This window comes from Pelodiscus sinensis, chromosome 3 (genome assembly GCF_052426305.1).
Source record: "Pelodiscus sinensis isolate ZL-2025 chromosome 3, ASM5242630v1, whole genome shotgun sequence".
In the NCBI taxonomy this organism is placed as follows: Eukaryota; Metazoa; Chordata; order Testudines; family Trionychidae; genus Pelodiscus; species Pelodiscus sinensis.
In genome coordinates, this window is record NC_143054.1 from 146,308,870 (window position 1) to 146,323,889 (window position 15,020).

Below are 15,020 nucleotides of genomic sequence, written 5' to 3' on the forward strand. Positions count from 1 at the left end.
AACTTTTGTTCACCTTCCAAAGTATTCTCACCACAATCCTGGCTTCGCTGACTGAGAAGATTCTTCAAGGCCCCATAAGAATAGAAAACTAAAAATAGTTTCACAGCCAGCTGCTCTTAAAGGTCCTTGTACCCCTTCCCTTTCCTACCTTTACAGTGTAATTTAAAGCTTGGACAGCCCTTTCTCGCTCAGTCCAGTTTTTAGAAATCACACATCTGAAGATACACATCCAGCCATGGCTTCTCATGCAGGATACATTGGTGATTAAATTTGTAAACTTCAATTGGTATTTATTGGCCTCTATATATGATCATTCATTGTGCTGAAAAGGTGCCTGGGGAGCCCAAGGGAGGTGGTAGGGGTATGCAAACTCTTGTTCTGAAGACGGGATTTCTGACCATCCAGCTGAAGGGGTGCCTCAGTCAGCAGAAGGAGAGCTTTCATGTATAAGCACATACATGTTGATCCATAATTAAAAGTTGTCTTGATTGTAAAACCAGTCTCCCAGCTAGATAGGAAATGCTTCCCATATTCTGACACTGAGCTCCCCTCTACTTGCTATCGAAGGCAGAAAGGTCAATTCAGCTAGCCAATCTGTCCATCCGAGAAACTTGTACGGCCTCCAACACTGTAGAGCCTGTCCACCTCATGATCTTTAATGCATTTGTCTTCTAAAAACCCCGGGTAGGCAAAGAAGTGCTATTATACCCATTTTACAGCTGGAGAACTAAGGTGTGGTGATACTAAGTGACTTGCCCAAGGTTACACAGGAAATCTGTGGTAGAGTAGGGACTTAAACAAAGATCTCCCAAGTCCTAGGCTAGGGCTTTAACCAGTGAGTCAGCAAATTTCCTTGGTGATCATTTTGAGCAGGTTTGTTTCACCTCTGATAGAAATACTGCAGTATACTACAGTAAAAGCCCAAATCCTGGCCCTTGGATAATGGATTGTAAAATATTTAAAAAATAAGAGCAAGGCAAACATCAGAAACTGTGTTTACTTTACCATGTGGAGGGTCAGCTCCATATCTGAACACTCACAAGGCTTTGCTCTTCTATGTCTTGAGTAAAAAGATCTCAAAGCTCTTTGCAAATATTAATTAGGGACAAACACTGGCAAAACTCAAAATGCCCCTTTGTGCAAGGGACAGTGCAGCCCAGGATGCTTCAACAGCTCTCTGGAAGCTATTTTCTGCCACCAGCCCAGCTCCAGGGCAGAGCAGCTTCCTGCAATGTCCTGTGATCCCCAGTACAATTGCACTATTAAATAGATTAGCATTTACTTCCAGTGACTCCATGGAGTTATCTGAATTACAGTTATTTCCCAATCAAAGTATAAGTAAAACCATAGTGTCCCAGCTCTGTGACAGTTAGATACTAGAGGTACTTTAGCAACACAGTAAATTAGATGGATAGTATGGAACTCTTCGGTTAGAGTAGCAGGATCCAGGAGATAACAAGTAAGATCTACCTCCATCTTGTGAGAATTCTACCTTTTGAATAGGTGAAAGCAGAGGTGGGGGGTGGTTCTGAACAGTAGTTGCTGATAGGTATATTGGGGAAAGAAAGCGTGCCCTATGTTAACCGAAACAAGCGGGTTTACCCAGCCCCATTCTTCTCACTGCCGACTGCCAATCAACACTTCTCGCCTCTTCTCTTCCAGGAACTGGACTATCAGAAAAGACGCATGCGGGAAACAGGGGACAGGTTTGTGCCTGTCATGAGTGACTTCATCACTGTGGCCAGTTTCAGCTTCTCGGAGCTGGAAGACCTTCTGAACGAGGCGAGAGACAAGGTAGGCAAGCCCCTGAAAGTGTTTGTCTGGAACCTGTGCCTTTCAGCCAGCAGCTTTCACACCCAACTTCTGTGACTTTTTACTGACTCTGACAGCTAGGAAGCTCCTTTGTTCTGCTTCCTCTGGATCCAGATGAGTGGGCTTGTAGGGATACCTGGGACAAATTGTGTACCTCCAATTTCTGTGTAAGCACAGGGAAGGAAATCCCCTAACCAACAGATATTGTTGCTACTTTCTTTTTCATATTTCATGTATCTTTTTTCCAGTGGAAAGTGCCAGATTGGTAGCCCTGGGGACTGAGTTCATCTACGCCCTAGAGGCAGGCCATGGTGGTAGCACTCAGGCATGGGTTAAACGTAGGCTAGGTCTTGGGTTCCTAGATGAATCTTGGGCAGAGTCTGAAGCTTACCAGCAGCTCTTGAGAGATTTTGGCCATCTTGGGTCAGTATCTCCTGGAGCCAAAATGGAAGCAGCAGATTACAACACCAGGACATTAGTGTGAGTGGCGTGAGGTGGAAGGCAGCATCCTGACATTCAAAGAGTTTCAGGGTAAAGGTGATGAGTTTGGCCTATCTGTCCCATTCACTGAATGGATACAACCCATATCACCCTTGAGGTTTTGCCCATTATGTCTTTTGCTTCTCTAGAGCTCACTGTGGAGCGTGGTGTGTATGGAAGAAAAGGGACGGGAGGGTTGTGTGACGTGCTGTTAGGAGGTGTTGTGTTATTGGGATTGCTGGCTTTTGGTCAGAAACAAGATCCCCTTTGGTTCTTAAAGATCTCATGACACACATTTCAAGAATAAGGTAAACACTGATGATGTAACGGAAGGGAAATTTTTCAACTGGAGAAATGAATTCTTTACTTCCTCCCCTCTGACAGGGGAGGGATCACATGAGGAATCCCTGTTGTGTTCCCTCCCTCTGGGGCATCTGGTATTGGCCACTTTTGGCAGACAAGATACTGGGCTAGATGGACCTTTGGTCTGACCCACTATGGCTGTTCTTATATTCTTCAGAAAACAAAGAAACACCCTGTTAGGTTGCTGACTAAGAGTGGTTACTCATCCCAGCCTGTAGGACGCTGCATTTCAGTAATAGGCGGGTGATTCCCAAATATGTAAATCTGCAAAAAATATTAGGATCCTTCATGTTAAAAAGTTCCCTAAGTGTATTAATGTTCAGTTATTATTGTCATCAGCTTGCACTTGCTTCTTTGGACAAATCCAATAAGGGAAGTGCAGACCTCTGCCGAGGTGCCCAGCTCTTTGCTGATGACTTGAAGCTGGCATTAATCCCTCCGTCTTTTGGTTGAATGGGAAAGAACATGCACGAAAAGCTCCTAAGGATCTGAAAATGTTCAAAGGAACGAGGCCTAAAATAAATGTGGAATGGCAACCCTGTGCTGGTCGGCTGGCAATGTTAAAAGTGGCTGTCCACAGTGAGCAAGTATTTCCTTGGGACATGTTGGTTTCCATTGCTGGTGTCGATAGTTTGAAGTGAGAGATGTGAGGGACCAAACTGCACAGTGAATAAAATATCAGTAATTGAGTTGCCAGGCCTCCTGTTTTTCAGGGGACAAGCAAGATACTGGAGAAGGATCAGGACAATTTGAACCCCTCAGTAACTGTGTGGTCAGTGTCCTGTCAGCATGGGGCACCCTTGCTTTGACCTAACATTTCATCACAATGGGCATGACTTGGCTTGTTAGAATTGCAGCATTTGTCTCACAGCACCCCCACCACAGGAATCCCAAGGTCCCAACAAGAGTTGGTTGGTTGTTATGGCAAAATGGCACAGAAGTCATTAGCTGGCACTCTCAGCAAGGAAGGGTGGTTTATATCTCAGACCCTCCACTTCTGTTATAGCATGGCTTCCTTAAGAGAGCTGCCATTCCTTGGAGTATTTTGGACCTGGAGTTACACCTTATGTGCCCCTAGACACAACATCTTCAGTGCCCCCAGCTGACCTTTCTGTTGCACACAGTTTGAGAGGTGAGGTGCCCCTAGAATGTTGGTGCTCTTATGCACGTGCCTAATTGAAAATCCAGCCCTGGGTGCATTCTATTGACAGGTACTGAGTGTGAGCAAGGCCATTCATTTAGGGATCGATATTGGGTTAAAAACATAAAATCATTCACTCAAGGCAGGGATACAACATTTCCTTGATCAGGCCAGGGCAGGAAAAAGGGAATCCTGTTGCTTTAAAGATTTTGGAGAGTCTCCCCGCAGTCAGACCAACATGTCTGGAACTTGTTGCACATGTTTTTCAACATTTGCCAACATAAAGCATTTAACAAGAGAGGTTTTATGTTAACGACTCTACCATACTTAGGAAACCTCTCCCCCGTTCCCTATTACCTTCTCCTAATGCACCCCACTCTTCTTGAACATATGCCTTTCCAGCTTCTGCTGAATCTAGACCTTGGGTTCTCCCACTGGCATTGAGCTGCCTTGGACTGCTGAAAGAGAACACTCTGTCCTTGCCAGCACTGTGCTCGTTCTCATGTTCACTCCATTCCCCCCTCCCTTGCTCCTTTTTCACAACTGGAAAGTCTCAACAAAACAGATGTGCTTCCCGGAGGCCATGATGGCTCCCGTGCTCCACAGACTCTCTGTGTTCGCTGAATTGTGAACCCTGTCCCTGCTGTGGAAACTACAACTGCTCAGCAAAAGGAGGGCAGAGCACCCATGGAGATCTCACTATCCTGTTCCTTTTGATTGCTAGAAACATACTGGGGGAGGGGAAATGACATAAAAATCCGAGGGGGTAGCCGAGCTAGGAAACAGGAAAAACTTAAAAACTTAAAAACCAGCAAACGATCTGGTAGCACTTTATAGACTAACAAAACCGGTGGATGGGATCATGAGCTTTGGTGGGCTGTGTTAGTCTATAAAGTGCTACCAGACCATTTGTTGTTTTTTTAAGTTTATAAAAATGCTAATGAGGCCTGGGAGAAAGGGGCTGGTCCACCGATTTTAATAGTGAAGTTATGGCTTTCACAGCAGGTGTTGAATATCATTCTAAATATAGAGCAGGTATAGTGCAGGTACTGCAGCTTTCCCCACACAGTGCTACCCATGCACCTCAACCCTACCTTCAAACCACCACCTCTAATGTGGGGGGGGGATGTGTTCAGTCTCACGTGGCCCGTGCAGTCTCTGGCCTTTTTGCTCAGACAGACAGCAACAGGACCACTTGGTGCCAACTGTCACAATGCAGAAGAAATGATGTTTTAAATTTTAAGGTCTAGATTTTCAGACCCTAGCCTTTATCTTTGCAAACCAAATGCTATAACCACCATGAATGTTCCCTCTAGTCTAGTGGTCTCCAACCTTTTTACCCACAAGACACTTTTCCAATTTAAGTGCAATGTAAGATCTACCTCAAACCCAAATACCCTAGTCCTGCTTCCTTCCCGCCCCTTCTTTGAGGCCCTGCCCCTGCTCCACCCCTTCTCTGAGGCCTCACCCTGCTCACTTGATCTCCCTTTTTCTCCCATCCTCACTCACTTTCACCAGGCTGGAGTAAGGGGTTGGGGTGCAGGCTCTGGTCAAGGGCCAAGGGTTTGGAGTGAGGGAGGAGCTCCAGGCTTAGCCCAGGGTGGGGGATTGGAGTCCAGGAGGGGTGTCAGGGTGCAAGCTCTGGGAAAGAGTTTGGGTACAAGGGGACTCGCATCTGGGCCAGGAGGGTGGGTGCAGGAGGAGGTTCAGGGCTGGAACAGGGGTTCAGGAAGCAGGCTCTGGCTGGGTATCACTTAACAAAGATGGCTTCCGGTTGATGGAGCAGTGAGGTTAAGGTGTGCTTGCTCCTGCCCTGACCTTGCACCACTCCTGAAAGCAGCTGACATGGACAGCAATGGCTCCATGGTGCCATGTGCTGACCCTCTGAGCCCACAGCTTCTACTGGCCACAGTTCCCTGATACTGATCAATGGGAGCTGCAAGAGTGGGGTCTGCAGGCAACGACAGCATGTGGAGCCTCTCTGCTCTGCCTCTCTCAGGGGCTGTAGGGAGATGCCAGCCACATCCAGGAACAGCAATTACCACAGGGATAATGACTCCAGCCACGACAGGTTCGGCATTTGAGAACTCACTGCTCAAAGAATTCAATGTAAGCGTAGAGAGAAATGAAAATGATGAAATGCACAGGCCAGTCAAGACGCAAAGATAACCCACTTTGCAAGGTGTAACGGAAGTTACAACAACCTCTCATGTTTGTGTTGGGTCAGGAGATGAAAGGGAAGGACAGTGTGTGTTTGTGAGAATGATGGAGACACACACTGTGTGTGAGTGACAGAGATTTGCATTGCCAAGCTCCCTCCAGCCCCTTCTCTCTGTGTGGAGATGGGGTACAGAAGCGGGGGAGGAGGGACACCCTGACATCAGCCCCCTCCTCTTCTCCCTCCCAAGGGGCAGCTCCAAGGCAGAGGGCAGGAGCAGCATGACTGTGGGGGGAAAGGCAACTGAAGTGCCAGCACTTGATAGCTTCCTGGCCAAACCAGTCAGGATCACCTGTCAGAGGCTACAAGATCCAGCGGTAGATCCCGATCTCCTGGTTGGTAACCATTGGTCCAGTCTTTTCCATCCATGTGCAGATTTTTCCCATTTGTGTGTGGAATACATTTTTATGTGCACTGAGGCTGTGGGCGCTCTGCTAATTAGCTGGGTGGCATTTAAATCTCTCCTGAGTGGCCACAGATGTGCACAGCTTAGAGGGAACACTGATCACCATCATCTGTGCATGCCCAAAACATGCTCAGTTAAGATCGGGCTGAAAAATTGGTCCCCACTCTCCTGACACTCACTCATAAAGCTGGGCATTTTTCTCCTGCTGGTTTTTCATCTTCAGTACACTGTGACATCGGAGAGGTAGTTTTTTTAGGAGAACTCACAGAGTTAATTAAAGGTTATTTTCTGCCATTTCTGGGATGGAGGGGTGAGAGAAATTCTATCCTGAAACCTAATCCCAATTGATATATACTTGATCAAGATAGAAATTGTTTTTTTTGTTGGGAATACAGGATTAGATTGAATGTCAACTGAAAAAACTGTCCTTGCTTTTGTGCCAAAAAAAAAAAAAAAAAGGTGCAAAAGCTCAGGCCAAATCAATGTGATTTTTTCACCATTATTTCCTAGGGTATACTTTTTATTTTCCTACTTGCTAAGAAGGGCGTGGCTATATCATGAAAGTCCTATGTAAGCACTGACGATAGAACTGAAGTGAAGCAATGGTATTGTATCTGTTCTCAGCACATGGGTGAACTTCACCTGTGTGTATAGTTTATAACAAAATCTGTTAAATGCTTAATGTATTTCTTCCAGAAGGATCCAAAGTATATTTCAGACATGATCACGACCATAGTGGTCAGAATTAGATAAAAGCTACAGCAAGTGTCCTGCCGCTTCTGGACATCTAGTGCAGGGGCATAACGAAGGCCAAGGAATAATTGTGGCAAGGTTAAGATGAAAGGGAAGTGAGAAGGCCTATTCTCGGCCTTTCTTATGACTTGACTGAAATGAGACCTCAAGCAGAGAACTAATACTAAGTATCATTAGGATGGGAGGTCAAAATCTGCACAGCCGCTGGATGCCAGTAAATTTGGCAAACACAGGGTCTCTGTTCTGAAGAGCAGCAGTTGAAAGTGAAAATCCAGCTAAGATAATAGCCATTAATGGCTGAGAGCTACAAGGCACGCAGGGATACTACAGTCCAAATGGCAGAGAGAAACCATTTCAAACACAAAAGTTGGCCTCCCTCCATCTTTTGGAACCAGTTCCTTCTGTCAGCTACTGAGACTAATAGACTATTGGAGTCAAGCTGGGGTGTGCTCCAAGAGACATGGACAGATACCAAAACTTACCCTCTCAAGCAGAGCCATTTGGTAAATAAATCACATACCCACCGTACATTCAACTAGAAATGCAGATGGCCCCAGGACAAATGATCTAATATGTCAAAAATACTCATGGTGTCTTTCCTGCATAAGCAGGGCTGCTCTTGGCCACCAGGGAGTTAGTTCAAAACCCCTTTTATGATCAATAGGCTTTGAGGAGATGTAGGGTTGTGTCCAAGTTCTGTTGAAATTGATGGACGTCTTTCCACTGAAAAGAACAGCATTGTAGCTGAACTGCCTTGTTGAAGAACTGGAGTGTTAGCACAGGTTGAGCCTCTCCAGTCTGGCACCCTCATGACTGGACCAGCACCAAACCAGAGAATTTGCTGAATTACGGGAGGTCAATATTGTCCAGCAGCATTACCAACACTGCCAGGGTACGTCTAAACTCCATCGACGGAGCCATGTAGATTTGTTTGTTTGGCAAAGGGAAATGAAGCCGCGATTTAAATAATTGTGGCTTCATTTAAATTTACATGGCTGCCGCGCTGAGCCGACAAACAGCTGATCAGCTGTTTGTCAGCTCAGCGTGCTAGTCTGGACGCTCCCCTGTCGAAATGAAAGCCTTTTATCGACATCCCCGGTAAACCTCATCCTACGAGGCATAACGGGGATGTCGATAAAAGGCTTTCAGGTTGGCGCAGAGTGTCCAGACTAGCACGCTGAGCTGACAAACAGCTGATCAGCTGTTTGTCGGCTCAGCGCGGCAGCCATGTAAATTTAAATTTCCCTTTGCCGATCTGTCTAATCTATATGGCTCCATTGATGGAGCCATGTAGTCTAGACACACCCCCACTGCTTACTGGGCTCTCTGAAGACATTTAGGGTGTGTCTGCACAGCCTCCTAAACTTGAAATAAGATACACAATTTGTGTAACAAATTGTGTATCTTATTTTGATTGTATTTTGAAATAGCCTATTTCGAAATTTGGAGCATCTACACAGTGCCAAATTTCAAAATAACAAACTATTTCGAGATATCCCTTAACCCTCATGGAACAAGGGTTTCAGGGAAGCCGGAATAGTGCACCAGTTATTTCACAAAGTATTTTGAAATAATGGGCAAGTCTAAAAGATGAGGAGTAGCTGTTTGGGGATCCCGAAACAGCCCTGCTGTCTAGACATACCCTTAGGGGTAAATTAAAGCTAAATAACAGCACAGAACACTGAGAGCCAAGACTGGTGGCTGTAAACGTTATGGGACTGCGGGCAACTTGGCCACACCCATGAGAAATGGCCATCTGACTAACTTAAATCATGCTGGACCATAGATGTTGCCAGACCAAAGAGTGTCACACTAGAGAGGTTCAACCTGTAGTAAAGACTTGGATATTGCTTGACTAGGGAAGTATATTGAGTTTTGCTCAGGCAAGGAGGTATAATCCATTCTTCCCATGCTAGTCCCTCAATAACATACTGGAGCCTCCAACTAATTTTCACTTTGCTATTTTCTCTTCTGTGCATGGGTCCCCAGTTCCTGCTGCTTCCAATAAGGTCTCTGCAGCTACTTGATGTTTCAGTGGCAGGTACAGGTGCAAGTGTGTGCTGCTGTCCTATTTTCCATCTCCATGTTGAAAACAACTTTTTGAAATAAAGAACTGTCTAAACCATTTGCTCTGGCAAAAAGAGGAATTCAGCTTTGTTATCGCATGAGATGGAGGAGTGATAAGTTGCAGAAATGAATTTATTTTAATGAAAAATATAGACCAGACCATGTTACAATCCTTCCTACCCCCTTAACCACCCTCTCCCGCACGTTTTCCATCTTGCTTTTCCCCATATATCTTTCCCCAAATGACTTAAGTAATTAGCAAGTTTCTGTCCGTGTTCCAGCACTCGACATCACAGAACATGAAAAAATAATGTAATTCTTAGTGCTTCCATAATGATTTTCACATGTGGATTTCAAAGCACTTTACAAAAGAGGCAGCTATCATAAGGACCATTGTCCCCATGTCACAAAAGAAAGCTGAGTCAGAGTGAGGTTTGGGGTATGTCTACACTGGAATAAAAGACCTATGGCTGGCCCAAGTTAGCTGACTCGAACTCACAGGTCCCAGAGTCTGTGCTGCAGCCCAAATTTGAACCGCTACACCCCTAAACAGCCCCTTAGGCCTAGTCTGCAGATCTTGGTCAGTGCTGGGTGTTTAATTGCTGTGTAGAAGTAACCTAAGTGACTTGACCAGGGCCACCTAAAGCATCAATGGCAAAGTCAGGAGTTCTGATTCCTGGGCCAGTGGCCTGTGTACAGGGCGTGCTGCCTCTTGTGGGTTCAGCCTGTTTGGCAAACTGATCAGTTATTATGTTTGCTCATGAAGGCTTGGGATGTAGCTCTATCCCAAAAGATGTCACTTGCTCAATAGCCCTTCTTACATCGTAGGGGTCTGTCCATCGAGAATGCCTATAGCGAACCCACAATTACCTGCGGCAAACAAGCCTTTATCTTTTGGGCCCTGATGGCCCTCTGGGAATATTTCACTTGTCCAAGAGTGGAGGCGGAAAGAGGTTCATGACAAACTCTTCTTCAGGGTCCCTGTGACTGTGGTATAGGGCACTAAATGAAGGAGACACCTGGGCTACGTCTACACTGGCCCCTTCTCCGGAAGAGGCATGCTAATTTCAAACTTTGGAATAGGGAAATCCGCGGGGGATTTAAATATCCCCCGCGGGATTTAAATAAACATGTCCGCCGCTTTTTTTCCGGCTTGGGGAAAAGCCGGAAAAAAGCGTCTCGACTGGCGCGATCCTCCGGAATAAAGCCCTTTTCCGGAGGATCTCTTATTCCTACTTTCAGGTAGGAATAAGAGATCCTCCGGAAAAGGGCTTTATTCCGGAGGATCGCGCCAGTCTAGATGCTTTATTCCGGCTTTTCCCCAAGCCGGAAAAAAAGCAGCGGACATGTTTATTTAAATCCTGCGGGGGATATTTAAATATCCCCCGCGGATTTCCCTATTCCAAAGTTTGAAATTAGCATGCCTCTTCCGGAGAAGGGGCCAGTGTAGACGTAGCCCTGGGGTACGTCTAGACTATATGGCTCTGTCAACGGAGCCACGTAAAATAGTTTACTCGGCATATCAAAGAAGCGGGGATTTAAATAATCCCCGCTTAATTAAAATAAAAATAGCTTCCGCGCTGTGCCGACGATCAGCTGATCCGGCACAGCGCAGCAGTCTAGACGCGGCATGGTCAACAAGGGAAGCCTTTGTCGACCACTCCGGTATGCCTCGTGAAACTGGATGTCCAAGAGATGGTAGATTCTGAGAAGCACATGTGGCAGAACTGACTGTTGGTAGATAAAGTCCTAAAATAGAGCGATGGGATGGAATGTAAAGAGTATAAAGACAGTGTGAGGAGTCCTTAGCATCCCGTGTTCTGTGATACTTGCATTTATAGATTACTCTACAGCAGGGGTGGGCAAAAGGGCCTCCACAGGCCAGATACTGCTCACCCAATTATGGCCTGGGAGTGAAGGGAAGCGCATGAAGTTTCCTCCACCCTGCCAAGAGTGCGCGGCTCCTGGCAGGGTAGGAGGAGACTTTGCACACTCCCCCGCCCCCAAGCGTTGATTGGCCTGGGGGCAGAAAGGGGAGCACACAAAGTCTCCTCATAAGAACAGCCATACTGGGTCAGACCAAAGGTCCATCTAGCCCAGTATCCTGTCTGCAGACAGTGGCCAATATCAGATGCCCCAGAGGGAGGGATCACAACAGGTAATCATCACATGCTCCCTCCCCTGTCTCCCACCTCCAGAGAAACAGAGGCTAGGGACACCATTCCTACCCATCCAGGCTAATAGCCATTGATGGACTTAACCTCCATGAATCTATAGCTCTTTTTTGAACCCTGTTAAAGTTCTAGCCTTCACCACATCCTCTGGCAAGGAGTTCCACGGGTTGACAATGCACTGAGTAAAGAAAAACTTCCTTTTCTTTGTTTTAAGCCTGCTGCCTATTAACTTCATTTGATGAGCCCTAGTTCTTTTATTGTGGGAATAAGTAAATAACTTTTCATTATTCACTTTTCCATACCACGCATGATTTTATAGACCTTAGTCTCCTCGGGTATGTCTACACTACCCCGCTAGTTCGAACTAGCGGGGTAATGTATGCATACCGCACTTGCTAATGAAGCCCGGGATTTGAATTTCCCGGGCTTCATTAGCATAAGCGGGGAGCCGCCATTTTTAAATCCCCGCTGCTTCGAACCCCGTGCAGTGCGGCTACACGGGGCTCGAACTAGGTAGTTCGGACTAGGGTGCCTATTCCGAACTACCGGTACACCTCGTTTCACGAGGAGTAACGGTAGTTCGGAATAGGCACCTAGTCCGAACTACCTAGTTCGAGCCCCGTGTAGCCGCGCTGCACGGGGTTCGAAGCAGCGGGGATTTAAAAATGGCGGCTCCCCGCTTATGCTAATGAAGCCCGGGAAATTCAAATCCCGGGCTTCATTAGCAAGTGCGGTATGCCTACATTACCCTCCTAGTTCGAACTAGCGGGGTAGTGTAGACATACCCCTCTTTTCTAAGCTGAAAAGTTCAAGTCTCTTTAATCTCTCTTCATATGGCACCCTTTTCAAGCCCCTAATAATTTTTGTTGCCCTTTTCTGATCCTTTTCCAATGCCAATGTATCTTTTTTGAGATGAGGCAACCACATCTGTACACAGTATTCAAGATGTGGGTGTACCATAGTTTTATATAGAGGCAATAAGATATTTTCCGTCTTATTCCCTATCCTTTTTTAATTATTCCTAAAATTCTGTTTGCTTTTTTCACTGCCGCTGCGCACTGAGTGTGTGTTTTCACAGAGAACTATCCACAATGACTCAAAAATCTCTCTCGCTTGAGTAGTTGTAGCCAAATTAGTCTCCATCATGTATAGTTGGGATTATGTTTTCCAATGTGCATCACTTTACATTTATCAACATTACATTTCATTTGCCATTTTGTTGCCCCATCACTTAGTTTGGTGAAATCTTTTTGAAGCTCTTCACAGTCTGCTTTGGTCTTAACTATCTTGAGCAGTTTGGTATCATCTGCACATTTTGCCACTTCACTGTTTACCTCTTTCTCTAAATCATTTATAAATAAGTTGAATAGGATGAGTCCCAGGATAGACCCTTGAGGGACCCCTCTAGTTACCTCTCTCCACTCAGAAAACTTGCCATTTATTCCTACCCTTTGTTTCCTGCCTTTTAACCAGTTATCAATCCATGAAAGAAACTTCCTTCTTATCCCATTACAACTTACTTTACTTTGAGAGACCTTGTCAAAGGCTTTCTGGAAATCTAAGTATACTATATCCACTGGATCCCCCTAATCCACATATTTGTTGACCCCTCAAAGAACTCTAGCAGATTAGTAAGGCATGATTTCCCTTTACAGAAACCATACTGACTTTCCCCCCAACAAATTACAGTAAAACTCCGGTGGTCCGGCATCCAGTGGTCCGGTACGTCTGATGGTCCGGCACCAACTGCAACCCAGAAGTGCTCCGGCAGCTGCTTCAAGTTGTTAGTCAATTACATTAACTGTGGCTGGATCTGCAGGCGACAGGCTTGCAATTTATCTTTATCTATTGCCTCTGGAGGGGAAGTGGAGAGGGAAGGGAAGGGGACCGAGGTCGGCGGCAGGGGCAGGGGCGCCAAACTCTCCGTCATGTTGCAGGGTGATGGAGAGGGGGCAAGAGGCAGGCAGCCGCGTTCGGGAAGTTCTAGTCAATTTCACTGCCCCAGGCTAGATCCACAGCCAACAGGCTCTCGATCTACCTTTCCTCTCTACTGCCTGGAGAAGGGGGGGCAGAGGAAGGTAGGGGTCGGCGGGGGAGGGGGCGGGGGTGTGCCAAACCCTCCCTCCTGCTGCAGGGAGACAAAGCCTGTAAGCGGCAGAACAAGAGAGGGAGGGAGAGGCAGGCAGCTGTTTCAAGAAGTTCTAATCAATTACACTGCCCAGGCAACAGGCTCACAATCTACCTTTCCTCTCTACTGCCTAATGGGGAGAGGAGCGGTGTGAACGGGTAGATCCGTCGGTGACAGGCTGCTGCTGAAACTCACAAGGGAGGGGAGATGATCCTGTCGGCTGTGGATCTAGCCTGCAACAGGAGGGAGGGTTCAGCACCCCCCCGCCTGCCCGCCTGCCCCCTACCCAGGCAGTAGAGGGGAAAGGTAGATTGAGAGCCTGTTGATCCAGCAGTGGCAGTGCAATTGACTAGAACTTCTTGAAGCGGCTGCCTGCCTCTCTCCTCCTCTGCTTCTGCAGCTCGCAGGCTTTGCCTTCTTCTAAAATGGCGGAGGGTTCGGCCCTTGCGGTGCTGTTCCCCTCCGACGAGACCTGCCCCTGCCAGAGTACCTCCCGATAGTCTGGCATTTATGATAATCCGGCACCACCTGGGTCCCAAAGGTGCCAGATTATCGGAAGTCTACTGTATATTCATCTATGTGTTTGACAATTTTATTCTTTACTGTCATTTCAACTAATTTGCCCAGTACTGATGTTAGACTTACCAGCTTGTAATTGCCAGGATCACCTCTAGAGCCCTTTTTAAATATTGGTGTCATTTCAGCTATCTTCCAGTCCTTAGATATGGAAGCTGATTTAAAGGATAGGTTACAAACCATAGTTAATAGTTCTGCAATTTCCCATTTGAGTTCTTTCAGAACTCTTGGGTGAATGCCATCTGATCCCGGTGACTTGTTACTGTTAAGTTTATCAATTTGTTCCAAAACCTCTTCTAATGACACCTGAATCTGGGACAATTCCTCAGATTTGTCACCTAAAAAGAATGGTTCAGGTTTGGGAATCTCCCCAAAATCCTCAGCCGTGAAAACTGAAGCAAAGAATTCATTTAGCTTCTCCACAATGTCTTTATCATCTTTGAGGGCTCCTTTAGCATCTCAATCATCCAAGGGCCCCACTGTTTGTTTAGCAGGCTTCCTGCTTCTGACGTACTTAAAAAACATTTTATTACTACTTTTTGAGTTTTTGGATAGCTGTTTTTCAAACTCCTTTTTGGCTTTTATTATATTATTACACTTAATTTGACAAAGTTTATGCTCCTTTCTATTTTCCTCACTAGGATTTGACTTCCACTTTTTAAAAGATACCTTTTTATCTCTCTCTGCTTCTTTTACCTGGTTGTTAAGCCACAGTGGCACTTTTTTGGTTCTTTTACTATGTTTTTTAATTTGGGATATACATTTAAGTTGGGCCTCCAGGAGCGGCCCGAAGCTGGCTGCAGCAGCTGGCGCCCCAGGCAGGCAGAGCAATTGGCGCCCCCGCCTGTACGGCCGTCAATGGCCGTGATGTCATCATAGGGCGCCCGGGCCAGCGGCGCTCT

General features: G+C 46.3%; 1 protein-coding gene across 5 annotated transcripts in view; it reads left to right on the top strand.

Moving 5' to 3' along the window:
• Positions 1–15,020, top strand: part of DAAM2 (dishevelled associated activator of morphogenesis 2) — a 371,485-nt gene that overhangs the window by 332,916 nt on the left and 23,549 nt on the right. For all 5 annotated transcript variants that reach the window (XM_089777421.1, XM_075925085.2, XM_006131756.5 and 2 more), the window contains one exon: positions 1,663–1,794. In XM_089777421.1, the coding sequence (XP_089633547.1) occupies positions 1,663–1,794 (132 nt within the window). The remainder of the gene's footprint in view (positions 1–1,662; positions 1,795–15,020) is intronic.